The 23,371-nt window shown below is 39.6% G+C and overlaps 1 protein-coding gene across 1 annotated transcript; it reads left to right on the top strand.

Moving 5' to 3' along the window:
• Positions 1 to 23,371, top strand: APG3 (Peptide chain release factor 1). The gene is made up of 15 exons (XM_010245238.2): positions 1 to 241; positions 382 to 438; positions 1,430 to 1,510; positions 1,651 to 1,708; positions 1,819 to 1,922; positions 4,642 to 4,693; positions 5,310 to 5,359; positions 15,155 to 15,220; positions 15,300 to 15,464; positions 16,103 to 16,175; positions 17,844 to 17,976; positions 18,977 to 19,034; positions 22,038 to 22,085; positions 22,567 to 22,650; positions 23,053 to 23,371. The coding sequence occupies exons 1-15, from the start codon at positions 92 to 94 to the stop codon at positions 23,122 to 23,124; spliced, it is 1,251 nt and encodes a 416-aa protein (XP_010243540.1). The 5' UTR covers positions 1 to 91; the 3' UTR covers positions 23,125 to 23,371.

Here is a 23,371-nt window from a genome sequence, read left to right as displayed (position 1 = left end):
GTTATCAGCTTCTCTGCCATGGATTAACTTCTCCTCCCTCCTTCCATCTCTCCCGCTCTCTAGGTCGGTTGTTTTTCAGCCTCTCTGGACCATGGAGGGTTTAATAACGAGTTTTGCAGCTCGATTCCCAACATGTTCGAAGCAGTATTCAACTTCTCATGGTTTTTGCAGCAGGACGAGAAAACCGTTTGTAACTCAACCTTCGCCGAACTTCAGAGCTCTCCGAGTCGTTTGTATGGCGGTAAGTTATGTTTATAGTCTCGGATTTATAGAATTTGAGCAACATATTCAGTAGAGAGCTTATCAGACTGAGACTATCAACTTTCCTTGACTTTCAGTTCTGGATTACCAAATACTTTTCTTCTTTTGGTTAAATTGCAGGAACCCTATCTGATAACGAAGCTAGACTCCGCCGAGAAGACATGGAAAGAATTGTCGGTACGAATTTATTGAGAGGACTTGGTTTCTTGTTTGCACATAAATTTCCTTTTATAATCCACCGCACCCTTGCTGTTCACGTAAAGTTTCAAAAGAATGTACCTTTCAGAAAAGGAAAGGTTTTCCTCGACTCGATTATTTTTTAGCAACCTTGGTGCCATTATATTCGTAATCACTATCCCTTAGTTAAAGAGTCAGGTAGGTAGGTGTGCAAACACAAAACTGAGAGAAATCAGAAAGCTTGCATATAAAGTTGGGGCTTCTTTCAAGTGGGTTAGAAGGTTAGCAAATAGTTTGGCTGATGCTTTGGCCAAACAAGTGGTTTCTAGGGATCATTTTTATTGGGTGTTTTTGAATGATAATGGAGGGTTGGTCCAGCTCTATGGAGCTGTTGATTGTAATCCATATTAAGCTTCTATTTTAATAAAATATTGTTATTGATAAAAACGAACGTCTTAGAACAATGTCTGCATTTCGATACTAGAGTCGAGGTATTCAGAGACATTTTAGATGTGGACTTTTACTGGTCCATTTCTTAATCCGTATTATAATTCAGGGGATGCTCCTTATATTCCGTGATTGGAGCTTGGCCTAATCTAAGAGGTCACAGTTCTGTTTAATAACGTAATTGTATCAGAGATCAACAGCAGCATAACTATAATTTCTTTGGGGCAATAATTGTTATTTTCTTATCTACTTAGGGCATTATTTGTGAAGCATCAATATCCAAGGCATTACTGGGTGATAAACTATCCAGTAATTGAAAATTCAGTTCACTGGAAAGTGCTTGTCCTATTGAGTGCATGTCATACATTGACAACCTATATATGATCAGATTTCACATTCAAGTTTCTCATTTGGTAAAGGATCCATATGCAATGCTTTATGGGTAGTAGGTGCATGAATCATGGTTTTCTGGTTTGTTAGATTTCTCGCTTGCACCTCCAATTTCTTTTACATGAGACAGGAATCCAAAATTTGATTGTTGCAGGTCAAATTGGCAGATCCTGATGTTGTCTCAAATCCCAGTGAATACCAAAAGCTTGCACAATCTATGGCAGAACTTGGTGAAGTAATAGAGATTGGATATGATTCATTTCCTGGTTTATTTTCCTATTTTGGAAATTTGCTGCTTCTCGTTTCTGTTATCTGTTAAGCTTCTCTTGCCATTTCCTCTGTTAGATTTATTTATCTTGTTCTTTGATGTAGTAGGTTGTGTCAACCTATAGGAAATTCAAGGATTGTGAAAAGCAATTAGAAGAAGCAAAAGGTTGCCAAAGTGCCTTTTACTTTCCACTTAAAATCATTTACTAAGAATTCTAAAAAATTTGCAATCAACTAACCACCATCAATTTTCTTTTATTACTTTCTCCTTGACAGCTTTATCAGATGAGGATGGTACTGATGAAGAAATGGCAGAAATGATAGCTTTAGAAATTGAAACTTTATCTGACGAACTTAAGGAGCTCGAGGAGAAACTGAAGGTATTTTCTTCCTCTATGTGTGTGTGCATTCCTTACAGCATTCATCTGTTATACTCTGAAATGTTTCCTTTCTAAGGACCTGTAAGTTTGCAGAAAACTTATCTGAGTTAAGTAATTATGGTGTCACTATAGGTGTAAGTTATCTATACAAGAAGGTCAATATCTTGTAAATCCAATTTGTTTCAGTGGTTATGGTCATTTTAGTAACAACTTGTGAAAGGATTATAGAAGTTTCTATTTTTGGATCTATGCTGGACTGGAGTTGTCTTTTGTTTCTTTAGTTTTATAGGATTAGTAATGGTTATATAGAGTTGGTTTAATTACTAATGATTATATAGGTTGGTTTAGGAGTTAGGATCCATATTTCAGTACTTTTATAGGTTTTTATTAGTTCCAAAGCAATTAGAAGTTGTTTTTGGTCAATTTCCTAGTTTAAATTGGAGTTTGAAGGGAAGGGAGATCTATCATATGGATGGCCGAACCATGTAGGGTGGCTGGGCTAAATTTCAAAAACTGCATTTTTCAATGATCATTCTTGAAACAAACTAGACCAAATCTGAACCAAGATTAGGGAGAGGTATACCTGATACGGAATCCACGCAAAAGCTTCTTCCAATGTAGGTGTTCACGCCCAAAGAGGTTACCAAATCCTTCCTCCATTGAAGATGACACAGCTTAGGGTGAGGAAGAATCAGCAAGGGGTTCTTCAACAAGAACCTCAAATTCTTCAGCAAGAATTGAACAGGGTTGTGAGCACAACTTCAATATTGTTTCTTCTACCAAGAAACAATATCAAAATCCAATCTTGATTACTCCAAGAGGTAGAGATCGAATAGGGTAGGGTGGCAAGAGCAGAGGGAGAGAGAACTAAATGCAGAAAACAGTGGAACTGTGTAACCCTTTTTCAGTTTGCCCTCCTTTTAATAACCCTTAAAGACTCGACCTCCTAATCTGATTAGGAGTTTTTTGATCCAAATCTTTATTTGGATCTGAACTCTTTAAGTGATAAGGCTTATCCCTTATCTTATCTGCAGATCAGGATTAACTTCTCCTAATCAAATTAGAAGTTTTCTAATCCAAATCTCTATTTGGATCTAGACTCTTTAAGTGGATAAGAGTTATCCTCCTATCATTTTCTACTGATCCATACCTAGATTCGCCCCCTATTTAATTAATCATATTAAGCCCAGCTCGAATTGGGCTTTAGGCCCATTAAGCTTTCATGCTCATTTCCCTTTAAGTGTCGGCTAACTTGGTTCTCTTTGTATGGCGTGGGACCCTATCATTGATCTCCACATAAGCCACATGGGTTCAGCCCAACCTCTGTTATAAGGCCTGACCGAGTTCACTGCTGAATACAGTGAACCCTTGAGTCCATCAATATTGGTTCTTAATGGGCCCAACATTTATACTAAATGGTCCTTGGGTCCAGCCATCTTATGAAGGTCCAAGGACTATGGGCTGATGTGAGATTAGCCCATCAGGTTTATTATCCCTAAATGGTCTTACACTTAATCTCTCAGCCCATAATGATCAAACACTGCTCGACAAGGGAGGACCTCTCCCTTGGCTGCAAGGTACAGTGTTGCACTCTTTGCTCACATGGATCCTGGGAATTAAAACATTTTTGCAAATGTTTTGTGAAACCATAATATATACGTATATCTCTATATAAATATATTTTGCAAAACAAATCTCAACTACTTTGAAATCAACTACCGACAGTTTAGGTTTCCATAAGAGAGAGTGCATTCCCCGATCATTCACTTTGTCTGACAAAATGGCTGATCCTATCACTATGATCACTCACTCAGGTGAACTCTCAAACTGTCCCAATATGCCCAAGTTTTGACCCCCGCTTCTCACTGATTGGCATATCAAAGACAACCCAATCCGACACCTAGTGCAGTACCATAATCGAGTCTAGGGGTCAGGTGTAACATTCCAGTTTTTCCCATCTGTCTCCAAAGTCCAGGGCAATACTAGAATTTGGTCCGGTTCAGGATTTCAAGAAAACCCACATTGCACGTGCCTCAGGTCTCACCCTAGTAGCTGAGACAAGCCACCCGAACCCACTTGGCAGCACATCAGTGTCAGCCTTGGCAGGATAAAACCTCCCCAGGTCTATACAACGGTTGTGAAGATTCTAAACTAACACGAGTCTCATAAGTGTCCAGTTTAAGGGTATTACATAGAAACACACCATAATAACATGAATCAATTATGCACTTTATTCATTTACAATAAATGTCAATAAGTACATCAATCTGATTGGAGCTAAGGGCATACCCTGTTTAACAGAGTTTATGAAGGGAGATCTAGACCCTTATGCTAGGTCTCTTCCTCCCTCCCTCTCCCTCTCTCTCTCTCTCTCTCCCCTCCCTCACATATTTCTTGCTCAATGATCTAAACCTTTTTGCTGTCTGTTATGACAACAAAAGGTGTTATTCTTTCTAATTTCCTATTGATTCTTTGGTGGCTAGCAAGCTTTCTATTTGTTTATCCATCTCTATTCTTCATCAATTTTTTGGTGGAATCTCTGTTCTTCATTATCAGTCACCAAACTTACCTTCCGTTGCTCTGCAAATGTCTAGTATCAGATCCAAAAGTTTGTAGGACATCCTAAATGTCTACTATCAAACTGTCTATTTGAAGCTGAGGTTTCTATTTTTAGTTTTTTCCTGATCTCCTGCTCATGATTTTGCAATTTTACTGATAGGTACTGTTGCTTCCTAGTGATCCTCTTGATGCACGAAATATATTGCTTGAAGGTATGCTTTACATTTGTGCTATAGTATCAGCTAAATTTATTACTACTTTGTCATCAATTACAAATTGATCCTGGGATACCCATTTTTGCACAAGATTATTATCTCACAGCTTTAATTTTCTACTTAGTAACTGATGCAATAAAACAATCTTGTTTTTTTTTTCTCACATTTCTCAGATATATTTCGTAATTTCCTTTGAATGCAGTCAGAAAGGTGATAATTAGTTATCTTTCTTTGTCTCTGAATACTTCTGGTTACTCCGTTCTGTGTTATGCAACGAATTAGTTGTCACCTATAAATTTGAGATGTTACCTTGTTCTTAGGTCCAATTGATATGCTTTGTTTGAATAAATACAGTGAATAGTTTTTTACATTAGTTAAAAACAATAGAACGTAAATAATTTCTTTGTTTCTTTACCTTTTCTGATTAGGATGATCTACTGGTACAATCAAATTTTAGGTACAGGATAATTTACTAAAAATTGAAGGCTAGAAGGGACTTCAGGAGAAAAGTGGAACCTGCTAAACTCAAATCAGGGGCAAGGGGGGAAAATAGACTAAATTTGGTATTTATTGGACAATGTTCTACTAAAATACTTCCACTCCTCTTTTGCAGTGAGGGCAGGTACTGGTGGTGATGAAGCTGGACTATGGGCTGGTGATCTTGTAGGTACATATTACTTTTGTGCTGCTAATCATGGTTTTCAGAAATGTCATGTAAATCTTTGATATGTGTGGATGGACATTTTTATTTTAAACTTACAACACAATAATGGCAATAAGGTCTGCTGTTGAACTTATTTGGGTGTGCCTGATGCTTTGGAAGGTTGATAATACAAAGATGGGACTAACACTTTAAAGTATATGCTATCCATGGTTCCATGTTGTGCCATGATGATCAGGCCCCACAAAATAAGGTTCCCTCCTCCTGATGTAGGATTGGTTGCTTTAGTACCAAATTGTTGTAGGACCAACATATTTGATACTGCTTGAAGTAGGATGATGAATCAAGGATGGATTCAGAAGGATTTGAATGGGTTTAGGGGTGATGTTAAGACCAAAAGGAGAGTGTGCTTAGGCTAGGAAAGGTCTCGGGCCTTGGATGCAAAAATTGCAGTTTTGTAAGATGGTGAAGAACTTCTGTAGGTATGTACTCCTTCAGACCCTCAGAACATAACAAACACTGGATTGATACCACATGGATGCTTGCAATCAGCCCGCAATTAACTTTCCCTTTGCGATGAACCCACAACGTGCATCGTAGGACCGCGATAAACCCACGGTTCATCGCACACTCTTGACGAGCCCATTCACAGCTCGAACCAAGGCAAACCTGGGCTGGACCCGCGATGAGGTTCGCATGCACCGGGCCTTGCGATAAACCCTCAATCACTGCAGTACCTTGGTCCGCTAAGGAACCGTGTCCACATGCCACCCACGCGCGTGATGTCATGGAGACGAACGTGGCAAGGAGCCACGTAAGTTTAACAAGACGTCGTCTGCTAGACGGTGACGTCACTAGCACCACGTCAATTAAGTAAGGCACGCAAGAGGTAGTAGCACACGTGAGTTATGAGGATCCCCGAGTGAAAGGAAAGTCAATCATCGGAGGATCCCCATAGGGACACGTGGCGAAACCCCAACAGAGCCCTTAATGATTTGATAATGAATCCAATATTCACTTTCCTAGTAGAAGACAAACGCCTTTAGTTCCTTCTTTTTAGGATCTTGGGATCTTCCCCATAAATAGAGATCCTTTTCATAATGAAACTCATTCATCCAGCCACTGATTAACCCTATCACTGGACTCCCTGCTTAGCCGTCTCTTCACCCTCTTTGCCTTAACCTTCTGTTTGACTCCTCGCCCCCGGTCTTCCTCTGTCTTTCAAGGAGACCATCATCCCTAGTCTAACCACCACCTTACTTACAACTTCAAAATAAGTAAAATAAATCAATGATAGAAAAATTTCATTGAAATTTTGTAGGTAGTAGAATAGACAATTGTAGAGGGAGATCAAGTTTGGGAAGGTTTGATGTTTGTCTTGCACAAAGAACAAAAAATCTGTTTTATGAAGAAAACCTAAAATCAATGGGATCCGGGGTTCTAGGTGGAATTTTGAAATTAGACCTATTGGGATGAAAGGTTTTAAGGATCTATGGAAGTACAATACTCAATATGGAAAAAATCAAAGATAGTTTGGCACAAAAAGACAAGCATGGTTGGAATGGAAAAATTTTGGGCTTTTAATGAAAAATAAAGGAAAAATTACCTAGATCTGTTCCAGTATTTTGAGAATGTTGAAAATTTGACTTTTGATGAAAAACTTATGACTGTTGATAGTTTAATGGGTGCTTACAAAATCAAGGAGAAAATATAAAGGGAAAACCCAGAATCACTAATTGGGGTGCCTAGAATCATTCTAGGGCATGGGAATCACTTACCATATGTAGCATAGGCTATAAGATCCCATATGTACTCCATTTTGCACTTATACACATGCATACATACACGCTATAAGGGTGATTTCTACTAGAAATAGGAAAAAGGAAAATGTTAGGACATTGAAAATTGCCACTATCATTAAAAAACTCAATATCTCCTAACTACTTAATTAATGACTGCAATTATAAACATAAACCAACTTTAACTAGACAAATCAAACTCCTAGGCTGAAACCCACAAAAATATATGAAATGACCCAAATACCCCTATTGCATTCATATTTAGAAAATTCCAGCTTTAGCTTCTTTTCTCCTGCTTCAACTCCCTTCCTATCTTGGTCTAATATTAGCCTTATTTGTCTTTTGGACATTTGATGTGTTCCTCCTAAGATTTGGTGGGAACTAGAAAGTTGAGCATCATCTTTGCTTATCGTGGTAATTCTCACAGCTAGTTGTTTCATTGATTTTTTTGTTTTAATAGTTACATGCCTAATTCTGCTAAGTAGCTTAAACATTTCACTTTTTGTGGTTAACTACTTTCTAACACGTTCTGCCGGACCTGGCATTTAGGTTGGGTGGGTTGGGTTCGGGTTGGGTCAAGACACTTCGGGTTGGGTTGTCTAACCCTAACCCTAAATATTTGGGTTAGGATTGACCCATGGGTCAATTCGGGTCCTCCCAAAAAATAATTGAAATTTTAAAAAATAAAGAAAAAATACATGAAATGCCAAAATTAAAGGAATTAACCTTAAAATTCCAAATATAAAATAAAAAAAACTTGAACATTTAACAATTCAAAGAGTAAACAATAGAGTAAAGACTAAATAGAAAAATTAAAGAGTGGAAATTTCTAACAATGCATAAATAGTCCCAATCAGACCTGACAATCGGGTCAACGGGTTGACCCATGACCCAACCCAACAACCCAGTTTTTCCGGGTTGGGTCGGGTTGGGTCATTCTCACATTTAGGTAGCTAAATATGAGACCCTAACTGTTGGGAACCAAGGCCCATACCCAACCCAGAGGCCCAGGCCTCCACTCACTCACACTTACCTGAGGAAGAATGCACGCAAGCCGTTATTGCACCCAACTGCAAAAAGCAACACATTAGCTGGTCCCTCTGCATGAATTCGTTAGAGCTCAAAGTTTGTTGAGATATTTTGTAACCCAAAACCATTATAAATATGGGTTGGCCAAATGAATGAAGCATGCAAATTGAATCCACTTTTCTCTCTCTCTCTCTCTATCTCTCTCTTTCTCTTTTCTCTTCATTTCTACGCAGGAGGAAGGGTCTCCCTCGAAGAGACTCCTAAGGTGAGCAGCAACTCATCAATTGGTATTAGAGCGTGGACGGCTAACCTGAACGATCGAAGATGACCAACACACGATCAGTGACTCTGGACAAGAGGGTGGACAAGATCGAAGTTGATCTCCACCAGGTGGTTACGGGGCTTAAGGAGATCAAGGAAGCCATGTCGGTAATCGCATCTCAGAAGGAGAAAGCTTCTCTTGCCGCAAGCCGAGAAAGTGACAATGAAGAATCCAGCTGGGGCAGCAACAGGAGGGGAAATTACGTTCCAGGAAGAATCACCAAACTGGATTTTCCAATGTTCTATGGAGGAGATCCGATTCCTTGGACTCCAGCGCGTGACCATCGCTTCTTTTCATCTAGAAGGGGAGGTGGTTTTGTGGTTTCAGTGGTTCCAATGCTCCTGTCCCCAAATATCATGGCAAGAATTCACAGAGGCGTTGTGCATACGATTTGGTCCTACCGGGTACAATGACTATGACGAGATGTTCTCTAGGGTAAAATAGACGGGAACGGTACGAAAACTACCAAGTTGAGTTTGAACGGCTAGCCACCAGAGTATATGGGTGGTCGGAGAAGGCATTGGTCGGTTGCTTTGTTGGAGGATTGAGAGACGACATCAAGGTAGAAGTGAAGGCCCTTAAGCCCACTTCTCTGTCTGCGGCTGTAGGTCTAGCAAGGTTGCAAGAGGCGCGGCTCAACCGACTAGGGAAGGTGGCGACTTGGCCATCGGGGCCCCTGTTAAAAACCCCATCCCGCCAAGATGGGTTTTGTCCCTAGGCCCAAGACAGAACCCAACCTAATTGTTGGGGAGCCCACTCGGCCCACCCAAGGACCCACACCGCCAACTAAGAGCCCAGTCCCCTTCAAACGCCTCTCCTGGGCTGAAATGTAGGTCCGGCGTGAGAAGGGCCTGTGCTACAATTGTGATGAGAAATCTGGGCCTGGTCACCAATGCAAAACCCAGAGGATGTTCTTGCTGCAATGGGAGGAGACTGGAGGGGAAGATGATGAAGAACTAGCTGAGGAGGAAAGGGAACCGAACAGTACTCAATACAACAACCCCGAGAACTCTGTGTAAGCTTTGACAGGGCTGGCATCCCCCAAATCTATGAGGGTTGAAGGGAAGCTCAGAGGCCGCCGGGTATCCGTTCTCATAGACAGTGGAAGCACACTGAATTTTGTCACACAAATATTGGCTCGTCAACTAGGTATGACAGTTCTCTACACTTCTCCATTTGCTGTTAAAGTGGCGGATAGTAACCACATTGAATGTGAAAGTATTTGTAAAAATGAAAAGTTGATAATCCAAGACCACACTTTCATCGTGGATTTGCATCCATTGGATTTCAGCGGGGCAGATGTAGTGTTGGGTGTACAATGGCTGAGCCAATTGGGCCCGGTCCTTTGTGATTGGGGACATATGACCATGTTCTTCTATTGCGATGGGCTCCGCTGCCATCTGCAAGGTCAGGAGATACCCGGCCCACTAATGGAAGGTCTACACTCCATGATAAAAGGGGGGTTTTGGAAAGGAACATGCTGATGCAGATGGGTCCGGTGCCTATTGGGCCTTTACTAAGGCTAGAAAATGCGGTCCAACCATCTGAGAAGGACCAAGATGACATACAAAGGGTGATAGGCCAATTCCCAGAAGTCTTTAGAGACCCAAACCAGCTTCCTCCAAACCAGTTCCAAGACCACCACATACCCCTAACTCCAGGGGCAGCCCCTACCAACGTGCGGCCCTACAGATACCCGCACTTCCAAAAGCCTGAGATTGAGAGGCTCGTGAAGGAGCTCCTGCACAAGGGATGGATACAGCCTAGTACAAACCCATTCTCGTCCCCAGTGCTCCTTGTTAAAAAGAAAGACGGGTCCTGGCGTTTTTGTGTGGATCACCGGGCCCCGGAACCATATCACAGTCAAGGATAAGTTCTCGATCCCGGTTGTGGATGAGTTATTAGATGAGCTGGGGCAAGCCAAGTATTTCTCCAAAATGGACCTCCAACCCGGCTACCACCAAGTCCAGGTCCACCCTGAAGATATATACAAAACAGCCTTCAGAACCCATGATGGACACTATGAATTCCTAGTTATGCCGTTTGGGCTGTTCAACGCCCCTTCTACCTTTCAGGCCATCTTGAATGATGTCTTCAGGCCCTACCTTCGGTGTTTTATTCTGGTCTTCTTTGATGACATTCTGGTATACAGCAAGGATTGGGATTCACACCTCCAATACTTGGAACAAACATTGAGCTTGCTGAAACAACAACTGTTTGCCAAACTTTCAAAGTGTTTTTGGGCAGACTGAAGTCCATTATTTGGGCCATGTGGTTGCAGCTGGACGGGTCATGGCTGACCCAGAAAAAATAAATTGTATACAAGACTGGCCCACGCCAAGACAGTCAAATCCCTACGCGGGTTTTTGGGCCTTACCGGCTACTATCAGAGGTTCATATGCAACTATGGGTCACTAGCAGCCCCACTAACTGGGCTTCTCAAAAAGGACTGCTTCATTTGGACGAAGCAAGCCCAGAAGGCTTTTGATTCCCTCAAGCAGGCCATGACCAACAGAGGACAGTTCTATGCTCTGGAAATACAACAATGAAAAGAGGAAGTTCAAGTGGCTCACCAAGGACATGGAAATCCATTGTACATGGATAAAGAGAAGTGCAAATGCATTGGCAGATGGTCTAGCTAGACAAGGGGTAAACAGAAATACTATATTTTGGGCTGTTTTGTAATTGTAATTGTAATTGTAATTGCTTCATGGTCAGGATGTACCTTGGGTAGTTGGAAGTTAAGATTCTTTAGCTCCCTCCTTTGTAATTCTAATTATCTCAATCTTTATTAAAATAAAATTTCATTGTTATTGATAAAAAAAGCAGGCCATGACCAGCCCACCAGTCCTAACCTTACCAAATTTCGAAGAGACCTTCGTGGTCGAATGTGATGCATTAGGTGTGGGAGTTGGAGCGGTGCTCATGCAAAATGGAAGGCCCATATCTTATTTCAGCAAGGCCCTTTCCACTAGAGCCCAAAACCAGTCAACATATACAAAGGAGCTTATGACAATAGTACTGGCAGTCCATAAATGGCGGCCATACTTGTTGGGTTGAAGGTTCATAATCCGAACCGATCAGAGAAGCTTGAAGTTTACACTGGACCAAAAGGCTCTCACCCCAGATCAACAAAAATGAGTAATGAAGTTAATGGGCCATGATTTTTTGATCGAATACAAGCCTGGAGTCACCAACCGAGCTGCAGATGCATTGTCACGGAAGGCTGAGTTGTCGCTGTTAGTGCACTCTCAGCCCCATTACCCTCTATTTGAAGCTTTATGAGAGGAGGCCAGAAATGACCCCAGCCTTGAAAAGGTGCAGCAAAGCTATTTGCAAGACCCCACCTCTACACCGGGGTACACCATGAAGGGAGCAGACTTGTTTTTTAAAGGGAGATTTGTTTTCTCTCCTACTTCAGCACATCAGAAGTAGGGGTGGCAACGAGCCGAGCTTTTCACAAGTTGCTCGAGCTTGGCTCGTGAAAAGCTCAGCTCGGCTCGGTTTCAGCCGAGCTCGAGCCCAATACAGTGGCTCGATTATTAAACGAGCCGAGCTCAAGCCTATTAGACTCAAATATGTATATATATATATAATAAAATTATAGAAAATAATACATATAATAAAAATATTATAATTCTTAATATTTTAAATATAAAATAAAAAAATTATATATGATTTTTATTTTTATAATAAAATATTTATAAAAATATATAATAAAATAGCCGAGCTCGAGCTTATGAACTTTTGACTCGAGTCGAGCTCGAGCTCAAGGTTCTGGCTCAAACCGAGCTCGAGCCTTGTAGAATAGTCTTGAGTCGAGCTCGAGCCTGGCACTATTCGGCTCGGCTCGAATCCACCCTTAATCAAAAGACCTTGCTAGAGCTCTATCATGATTCAGTGTTGGGCGGACATTCAGGTATTTTTCGGACCTATAAGAGGGTACCATCACATATTTATTGGCCCAACATGAAGAAGGCAGTCGAGCAACACATAGCACAGTGTACAATATGCCAGCAACAAAAGTACTCGGCCTAATCCCCTCCTGGTCTCCTGCAACCCCTCCCAATTCCATCACAGGTTTGGGAAGATATATCCCTGGACTTCATCACTGGTCTTCCATCCTCTGGGGGCAAGGCAGTGATTATGGTGGTAGTCAACAGGCTCTCTAAGTATGGTTACTTTGTTGCCCTATCTCATCCCTACACCACAACTTCAGTAGCTGAAATCTTCATCAAAGAGGTGACACAACTCCATGGTACCCCCAAATCAATCATCTTAGATCGGGATCCAGCCTTCCTTAGTCAGTTTTGGAAGGAATATTTCCGTTTACAGGGGACAATGCTTCATCAATCTACTAGCTATCACCCTCAGTCCGACGGACAAACTGAAGTGCTGAATAGATGCTTTGAAACTTACCTACGTTGTTTTGTGGGTTCCAAGCCCAAACATTGGACGAAGTGGCTCCCATGGGCCGAATATTGGTACAACACTACATTCCAGGCGGCAGCAGGCATGACACCATTCAAAGCCGTGTGTGGAAGGGAACCACCACACATCCTTCCGTATGAAATGGGTTCAACCGCAGTGGCAGAAGTTGAAGCCCAGTTTGACGGGATGAGGTGCTCAGCCTCCTGAAGGAGAATTCATACAAGGCCCAACAACTCATGAAGAAGCAGTACGACAAAAAACATCGGGCCATCGACTTTCAGGTGGGGGACTACGTCTACCTCAAGCTACAGCCCTATCGACAGTCCTCTGTAGCAAAAAGGGTCTGGCATAAGCTCTCTCCTTGCTACTTTGGGCCGTTCAAGATAATTGAGAAGATAGGCTATGTTGCCTACTGACTGGACCTACCCAAGACAGCTCGTCTCCACCTAGTTTTTCACATTTCCTTGCTTAAGAAGTCTGGGGGATCCAACCAAAGTTAGCAGCAGCCTCCTAACATTTACAGAGGATGGAAACATTACCCTCACACCTGCCAAGATATTGGATTACCATTGGGTCCATCACGGGAAGAACATAGTGCAAGAAGCCTTAGTAACTTGGACTGGGCTTTCCCACCATGACTCCAAGTGGGAACTGTATTGGCAGCTAAAAAATGAATTCCCAGATTTGGACCTTGAGGACAAGGCCCATCTTGAGGGAGCGGGAACTGTTGGGAACCAAGGCCCAGGCCTCCACTCACTCGCACTTACCTGAGGAAGAACGCATGCAAGCCGTTACAGCACCAACTGCAAAAAGCAACACGTTAGCTGGTCCCTCTGCATGAATTCGTTAGAGCTCAAAGTTTGTTGAGATATTTTGTAACCCAAAACCATTATAAATATGGGTTGGTCGAATGAATGAAGAATGCAAATTGAATCCACTCCTCTCTCTCTCTCTCTCTCTCTCTCTCTTTCTCTTTCTCTTTTCTCTTCATTTCTGCGCAGGAGGAAGGGTCTCCGTTGAAGAGACTCCTGAGGTGAGCAGCAACTCATCACTAACCCTGTTTTTTCGGGTTGGGTTGGGTCAGGTTCGTGGGTTGGGTCAACTTTTTTCCAGGTCTACGTTCTGCATTTCTGCTAAAGCGTTGGGGTAATTTTTACCATCCAAGGTTCTAAATATCGATTGGGCATATCGATCTGTATTGATTGGTGTTTTATTTTTTTAAGTTTGTTTTTTTTCTCAAACCTGTTCAGGGGGGTTGGTATAAGGCCTGTCTTCCCCCTGAAACAGGTCAAACGTGAAACAATGCCTATAATAGTGTCTCGGTGGGTCACCAATACGATATGTATCGGCTGATACAGGCCAATACATTGTGAAAATTTGATCCTTGTTACCCTCTGCTTTGTTAACAAGTTGCTGATACCCTACTGTTTTTGGAGTTTGTAAATCACTTGAACGTTCCTTTTTATAGCTCCCCCATTCTTCTTTTGGGCCTTATTTTTCAAGCTATTTCTTGTAATCTCTTTCTTTTTTGAGTGAAATCATAAGTGAGGAATTTTGGTAATCCCATCAGGAGAAAAAAAAAAAAACTTGAAAGGAGGCTGTTACAAGTCATTTTCAAACTTGGCTACATTGGGAAGAAAAGGCTTTGCGATGTTTGCAGCCTATACTGTAAAAGGGTCTTCTGTACATTTTTGGACTTCTATATATTGGCATTTATTTGGCTACCTTCCGTTTTTGATAAACTGGGCACATCCCTAGTGAAAAGACAAAGAAACAATTGTTTCTATGATAGAAGTCAAAAACATGATGATGCGTTTGTCATTTCAAACATGTAGTTCTTGTCTCATGCTTAGGGGTGAGCTCCCTTTATCAAAAAATTGGATCTGTTCAAATGACTCTGCTAAAATATTAATTAAAAAGTTTGATTACTTCTAAGAAAATTTGTTTGTGACAATTCTTCTGTTATTATTTATCAACATTTTATGGGTCAGTTTGCACAGTTACTAGGCTTCTCAATGGATGTATTCATTTTGTTTATAAAAACCCTATACCACTGCAATATATAATATTCTGCATATACAGACTAGAACAACATGACTTAAACCTCCTGTTAGAGGCACTAAAACCATTTTTTGTGATGTCGGAAGCTGGTTATGAAAAAGTGAGCAAGGAAATTCTTTTTTTATAATCACAATTTTCTTTTCTACTTCATTTAGGTCCGCATGTATCAGAAGTATAGTGAACGTAATTCTTGGAAGTACACCACAGTTTCAAGTTCAGAGGTATTTATGTTAGCAGCCTACTAAATTCTGAAAGCTTACAGTTAGTAATGCCAATATCTGAATACATCTTCATTTTCAGGCTGAAAAAGGTGGTTTCAAGACATATGTGATGGAGGTTAAAGGAAATCGTGTCTATAGCAAACTAAAATATGAATCTGGTGTTCACCGTGTACAACGTGTTCCTCAGACAGAAGCTCAGGGCCGTGTGCACACTTCTACTGCCACTATAGCAATCATGCCAGAGGTACTGTATTTCTCTTTTGTTTTATCTTTTTTTTGTTCTCTTTTTTGCACTGTTATTTTTAATATTTTGTACCGAACAGAATGGAATGGTGAAACAAGATTCATGTAACCGATCCCATATAGCTGGAACAAGGCTTACATATTATTATTATTATTATTATTGTTGTTGTTGTTGTTGTTGTTATATTTTCTTGTCCAAGTTACTGGCTTTTTGTTCCCATCATGTCATAGAACTATTATGTAATTCATGATGTCCCATGTTTTTTTTTTTGTTGATAAGAAACTTGACAAGATTATACATACATAAGAAACTAGGTAAGGGAAGATCATAAATTCCAAAAGTGCAGTAGTTTTGATTTCTTGCTATTAGAATTTAGAGGAATAGTAGTAAGCATCAATTCATGCAACTCCTGCTGTCTTGCATTCTTTGCCCAAAATATGGTGGGACCCATGAAGGCATATAGTACAAGACAAGGTTGGGCATGTCTTTGAGGGTTGTCTTTACTTTTGCATTTTATGTTGTTATTTTTGCATTGAATTTTGGTGCTTGTTGCCATGTTTGGTTTGTTTCTACATTCTTATTTTCCTCTATTTAGTAGAATCTTTTGTTATCTAAAGAAAATGCTACATTTGGTCCAGGCTGATGAGGTTGAGGTGGTAATAGATCCAAAAGATATTGAGCTTACAACAGCAAGGTCTGGTGGTGCTGGAGGTAGGAGCTACTGAGAACTAAAATAGTCCTTATCAAGTGTATTTAAATGGTTCTTTAATCTTTATACAGAAGCATGTTATCCACGTTGATCTCTACTATTTAATAATCTCTAAGCATTTGGTTTCAAGGGTTGGATGTTGGTGTCAAACTCTAATCTTGGTCCCTTTGGAATGGGAGGTTGATGATTTTACAAATATTTGGAACTTTGGACAATTAGCAAATGCATGGATTTGGTAGGCACCAATCCAATTTTACTCTAGAGATGAAGGAATCATAGGGGACATGCTACTCATTGTACTAAATATAAACAAACATTTGTAAATTGGAACAATAGAAATAAGCTAATTTGGCCAGATACGTTTTGATAACTTACTTGAGGTTCCAAGCCGGCCATTGGGCTTGCAAATCACTAGCTGGGCCATAACCAATTAAAGGTCTTTACCCAATGCCGTTCCCAGCTATCTGGATATGGTCCTGACCTTTGGTATTGTTTGCACCAAGTGTTCGCTCTCAGACTTGAACCCGGGTCAAATTTGTGAAAGCATAGAACTTCAAGTGATGATTAAAAAAAGAGAACTTAGTGTGCTGATTCTGGAGCTCGATTGCCCTATCATCCTCTAGGAAACAAAAGGTCTCGGAGACCTGGAGTCCCCCAAGTGGTGGGTGGATGAAGCTGAATTTTGATGGAAGTAGCTGTGCTAATCCAGGGCCTTCCGGTATTGGTGGAGTGTTCAGAGATGAGAATGGGATTATATGTGGCTTGTATTCAGGTTCTATTGATCAAGGTGATTCAGTGAGAGCTGAATTCTTGGCTGCTATTGTTGGGGTGCAAAAAGCCAAGGATATGAAAATAAGATGTTGGATAAAATTGTTGTTGGATGGTTGAAAAAAGGAGAAGGGGTTCTATGGCAATTCAGAAATGATCTAAGAAGAATCAGGATAATATCAAGAGATATGCAAATCCATGTTAGATGGGTCAGGAGGTCTGCAAATGGGTTGGCTAAGCAAGGAACTCATAGACAGCAGTTGTTTTGGGCCCAATGTTAATTGTGTGTGTGTGTGTGGGGGGGGGGGGGTTTCTTCGCTGTAAAGGGCCTTTGGCCTAACAACTTCTTGTATTTTTTTTGTTCCTTAATCTTAATAAAATTTTCCTGAGTTGCTGATAAAAAAAAAAAGATATTCTGATCTCATGGCTTAATGTGAGGCACACTTTATCTGATCAGATCCTTTAGGACTTATGCCCACTCAGCTACAATGTAATGTTTCATATAGGTAAAAAATGAAAAAAAAAGAAATATTAGCATTTGTACAAAAATAATGGCCTGACCAGGACTTGACATCTTTGGCCAAGCCCAGCCTAGCCTGGACTTGATAAGTTTCCCGTGTACTTGGGCTTGGCCATGGCGTTAAAGCTTAGGTGCAGACCAATTTTGGGTCCATGATGGACTCCCTGTTGGCACAACTACATTGGAGCCTTATATATATTGGCATAATGATATTTGGTCCTAGTTATAATTTTTTCTGTTACTTTAACATTTCTTGTTGGACATATTGAAAATAATATTAGCCAATAGGGTTTCACATATTAAACCGTTTTTATATTTGACTTGTATTCCCTCTTAAAACAACTTTGTTAAGTCATATCACTTGCATTGAATTACTATACAGGACAGAATGTCAACAAGGTGGAGACAGCTATTGATCTCTACCACAAACCAAGTGGAATCCGCATCTTTTGCACTGAAGAACGGACACAGCTTCAGAACAAGAATCGTGCTTTTCAGTTGCTTCGAGCAAAATTGTGAGTTTAATACAAGTTGTTTGGATTATTTCATGGTATCTAAATAGTATTAGTAGCCATGATATTGTTATGTATACTGTATTACTACGTTATGATAAGTAATGAAAATTAATTTTATTAAATAGGAAATGCACTAAGTAACAAAAGAGAAGTTAATCGCAGCCTGAACCATGTAGTTGGTCTCTCTTGTACAAGATATGGAAAGAGAGGAATTGTTGCAGTGTCAAAGACCACCAGTATAGCTTGCTCTTAACATTTGAAGGAAGAATTAAAATTCTATTTTCTTTTGGTTTTCAATTCTTGAGGACTTGTCAAGGTTAAAATCCTCTGATCATTTCTATGATTGGACACCATTATTTATACCTCATCTTGTTTTTCTTTCTTTGTTCTTCTGAATTCTAATGGAAAGAGTCTTATCATTTTGTCTGCCTTGTGCTTTGTGGAGGCTTCCGATCCTAGAGCATTCAATTGCAAGGTAAGTTTTCTTGGAAGAGTGCCATTGCCTCCTCCCTGGTGGTTCCTCACTGCATTGGGTGACAAAAACCATATTTTCTTATCACCTGTTTTGTGTGGTTCCATAAAATTGAGAAATGCATTGGTAGTGGGGCTTTATTGTAAGGATCTCCATTATGGAGATACATAAAGAAAATATTTACTACTTTTAACTTTATGCTGTCAGCCTATTGCAGTGAGAAGATTTAATTTTGGTGCAGGTCAGCATAAATATTACTGAAATTTGCCACATGTCATTATGCACATCATATGGAAAAATATTCAGCAAGTTTTTTTTTTTTTGGAAATGATGGAACTATATACTTCCTATTTATACTTCAGTCTGGAGGTATGATATGTATCATTTGGATTCAATTTAATGATTGTTATATTCCATTTCTAGTTTCAATTATTGCAGTTTTCTCCCTTTGCTTTCAGTTGATCTTGATATACTTTAGAAAGTTGTGATGTTGTTATTTATCTATGGTACACTGTATATTGGCTACAGGTATGAGATCAAAGTGAGGGAGCAGCAAGAGTTGATAAGGAATCAGCGAAAATCACAGGTCTGCTGTCTTATTTTGTGTGTAAAATTGTAAGCCATCATTTTGTGGTTGGATGTGATAACCACATGAGGTTTTTTAGTTGTGTTAACATGAAAATCTACATGATACTTTATAAAAGTTCATTATGTTGGGTTTCCATGTCTGCTTCTTTAGGTGGTAACTTGCATCATTTAGTACTTAGTATAATGCCCAGAAGCATAGTTATGGGTTATGTCAGAATTTGATTGTCATTGCTTTTGAATGAAGACTGAGATAAAGATAATGAGTGACAATATTCAGGAAGATGAGAGATATAGTAGATAACCTAGATGTTTTTTTTTTTTCTTTTTTTTTCGGCGGGGGGGTGGGGGGAGACATGTAAAAGCTGTCCTTGTCAAGAAATATTGGATCATGTTCTCAGGTATATGAAATAGAGATGCAGTATGACAATGCAAATTTGAATTTCATGTCTGTTTTTAATCAGACCTGGAGCTACGTTTTATCTTCTTTTTTCTTTTTGGATTCGTAACCAAATCAAGAGAAGAGCTTCTTTTATGTTATCAAGGTTGATGGCATGTAACTAAGAACTTGACTGTGAAGTTGAAGCGGCCTCCTGAAACTGTGCTTGGATCTTAGAGTTGAATTGCATTAGGAAATGCCTGAGCAAGTGGGTAGTTTTTTTTTATTGGTAAGTAAGAGGCAGAGTTTTTTTTTTTTTCCGCTCAAAGTTTATGATTCTTGTGTATTGTTTAGAGCCATTAGTTAGATGAAGGCTGAAGGGGTCCTATAGTTTTAGAAAAACGGATTTGAGCTAAAGCACCAAATTTATAGTCTGAACTCGGTGTTTATAATAGGTAAAGAGATTAGGCTAGTAATAAAACTTTGGGTTTAAGTAAGAATTGAGGTTGTGAAGATGTTAGGGTTGGGATATTGAACAAATGATGAATTACAGGGCAGGGTTGCCTGTGGAGTTGTAGTTGGGTTCTTTGAACTCCAGATTTCATGAATTAGGGTAAGCAAAGTATGCACTGCTGTGGGGTTTTCATGGATTGATCTCAATAAAGAAAATAAACTCAACAATGAAATTAACATAGAGACTGGGAAGTGGCTGAGGTGGTGAACCTGCTAAGTAGCCTAAATAGTTTCTCCTTTCAACCCCAAGAAAGAGACAAATAGACATGGGCCTGGGCTGCAGATGGAATTTTCTCGGTTAGATCCTTTGCTGATGGTCTGATTAGGGGAAGGATTGCAGACTTCCCTCGTATGCAAGTATGGATTCCCTCTTCCCCTTCCAAAATTAATTTCCTGGTCTGGACCTCTGCACTTGGGAAATGCCTAACAAGAAGTAATTTGGCTAAGAGGGGATTCAGTTTATAGGACCTAAGTTGTGGAAACTGTGGTCTGGTCGAGGAATTCATGGACTACCTATGCATTCATTGCGATCTTTCATGGAAGATCTGGTCCCATTTCATTTCTTCTGTGAGTATATGCTGGGTTATGCCGAGCAATGTAAAGGAGCTGTTAAATGGCTGGCACCTTCCAGGCTTATCAAAAAGAGGCAAGCTCATTTGGAGACCTATCCCTGGGGCAGTTATCAACTTGATTTGGTATGAGAGGAATGGCAGAATCTTCAGAGGAGAGAAGAAAAGCCCTGAGGTGTTGATCCAGTGTATTGTGGCTGAGGTAGCATCCTGGATGTCAGTCCTACCTGAGTTTTGTGATCAGAATGTATTGTTGAGGCTAAAGTCAGTCAGTATATGGATCTCTAATCTCTTTATGAGGGGGATCTGTTTTCTTCCCTCTTTGTATGACTATTTTTCTTTTTAATAACATTTACTTTACCTTTTTCAAAAAAAAAAAATTAACATAGAGATTTTCCAGTGAAGGACATGGTCACATAGGTTGCATTTAGGATGATGGCTGACCATATAAAATTTAAACCTCAACTCAAATCTGGAAAATAGTAAACCTGCATGGCTTATTTGGTCCATGCATGAATTAATAGAGATCAAGTTGCACATACTTGGATATAAACTTGATCAATCTCACTAACAACCCATGCTCTAGTGACATGGGTGTTGCATCAACCATGGATTTGATCTTAATTATAACTTAATATTGAAGTGTCGGAAACTCAAAAGATAAACTATAATGATTTCTCCCAGTTCTTATAATCTTAAATAAATAAAAAGGTATTCCAGGTATGGGTCACAGCAAACTTTTTAGACTTCTTTCATGCTGAGGTGCTATTGTTTGTGCAAGGGCTGAAATTGGCTACTAGCCTACTATCTTGGGATATGAGAGTGGAAATTGACTGAGACTCTGAAGTTGTCATTGGATAGATGAGGGGTGATGACTTGGGTCCTTTTTTCTACCTATTACCATCTATGCAGTATGAACACCTCATTTAGCTGGATCCAAGGATGTGCTAACTCTTTAATTCATCAAAAAAAAAAAAAAGATCTGCCAACTCTTTAGTGGAGTCCCTGGCCAGGGAACATGCTGCTTTCTGGGTTCTTCTTTCTATGTTAGGTTTGCTCCCCCCTTTCCTAAATATGTTCTTGTAGTTCTTCTCTCAGAAAACATACATTCATTGATCTGTTGTCATTAAAATAAAAAAGGAACTTAGACTCGTACAATGAGATGGAAGCAGAAAGTAAAACCAAATGATCATGGGCCAAGATTTCTTTTTCTTTTTTTTTTTTTGGTAGGTCATGAACCAAGGTTTTTGATATTGAGTTTAGCTCTTAACTGGACTAAAAGGTGCTGTTTGAGTTTTTGAGGCTTTTGTACAACCATTCCTATGCAGAGCAGTGCCTCGGAAGTCAAAATATTGCTCTTTCCTCAGAAAGTTAATCTTATAGAAATATTTATGGAGAGGGTTGAAGTTGAATAAATTTACATGTAAAACTCCATTCCATTTTTGTACATTTCCGTACCTGATAGTTGTTGGATTTTACATGCTCATGTATTTTTATGCATCAGATGGAAGTATTCATAATGTGATATTTTCTGAAATGCCAGGTTGGTACTGGTGCTCGTGCTGAGAAGATCCGGACATACAATTACAAGGTACACTATAAAAATTGTTAATATTCCTTGTGCAGACTGTATAAATTCCTGGTCCTTGATGAAACACAGAAACCATTTTAAAAAACATGACCAGGGACTAGCATCTTTGTGGACAAGTCAGATCATTCTTGGTAGCCAGTTGTCATGGTATCCTCCAATGCTCTTTTTGCAATGTTGGCTGCTACTTGAGAGCTTCAATAGTATGGAAAATAGTGAGACATTGAGAACTTGTGCATTTGGCTTCTTATTGGCGGCCAGGCAAAGGCAACTTTTTTATTGGAGAAACATTGTTTTTGTTAATTATAAAGGAATGGTTTAATTACATATGGTACATAGAATTATATATGTCATGGGTGTGGCTAATATGATGGACACATCTTATTATATTTCTGTAGCAATATAGGCAATTTTTTATGGATAACATTACTTTTTTACCCTATTTATTTCCCTTTTTATTTAATAATTTATTTTTCTTTTATAGGACAATAGAGTCACGGATCATCGGTTGAAGATGAACTTTGAACTTACATCCTTTCTTGATGGTGATATAGAGACAGCTGTCCAGGTACACATTCTTGTTGCATCAATCAATAGTTATCAATCATGTCATTTTGGGGGGGTCTCCTTAATTATTATTTTTTTCTGGTAGAGGATAGAAGGTATATCCTGGATATCAGAAACTATGAAATGGCTCCATTTTATCTCTTTTTTCATGAATAAAGTGCAATTCTAGGGCCTTTCATCCCACAATTTTTCTGCTTAAGTGTGAGGGTGGGTATTTTTAAAACATTTTCTGAGAAACTTCGTCTCTAACAAATTTAACTACTTAGAGTTCAAGGCCAGCTAATTTTGTTGTTAAAATCCAATTTATTTTGGCATGTGAGCTATGGTTTTGCATTGGATGATAAGGAGGAAACATTAGTGGAACATTAAGGTTTTCCTTTCGTCTAATTAAAGTTTATTGCAGTCTTGTGCTGCGATGGAACAGAAGGAACTCTTGGAAGAACTTGCCGAATCTGTAGGTGCATCTGCTGGTTAGTCATGGCTTGCTCTGGATTTTTTTGGATTATTGACCAATGGGTGTGGCTGGTTCACAGTTTGAGTTTGCAACAAATTATGGATTTTATGGGGTGGAGGCCACACCTTATTTATCTTCAGGTATATTTTTTGTATAGAGAGTTCTATCTTACATGATTGATCAGAGAAAAAAGAACAAGAAAATTTCTTTGTAATAATAAATCCTGTTCTTTGATTGCATATTTCCATGATTAGATCTAGTGTCTTAA

The sequence above is a fragment of the Nelumbo nucifera genome, chromosome 3, assembly GCF_055504915.1.
Source record: "Nelumbo nucifera cultivar China Antique chromosome 3, China Antique-T2T, whole genome shotgun sequence".
In the NCBI taxonomy this organism is placed as follows: Eukaryota; Viridiplantae; Streptophyta; class Magnoliopsida; order Proteales; family Nelumbonaceae; genus Nelumbo; species Nelumbo nucifera.
Note: the sequence above shows the minus strand (reverse complement) of the source record. Positions and strands in the feature narration are given on the sequence as shown.

Coding starts and splice junctions, on each gene's coding strand:
- APG3 (XM_010245238.2), top strand. CDS start 92: ATGGAGGGTTTAATAACGAGTTTTGCAGCTCGATTCCCAACATGTTCG. Junction 5,360..15,154: donor GACTATGGGCTGGTGATCTT/GTAGGTACATAT, acceptor TACTTCATTTAG/GTCCGCATGTATCAGAAGTA. Junction 17,977..18,976: donor CAGTTGCTTCGAGCAAAATT/GTGAGTTTAATA, acceptor TATTGGCTACAG/GTATGAGATCAAAGTGAGGG.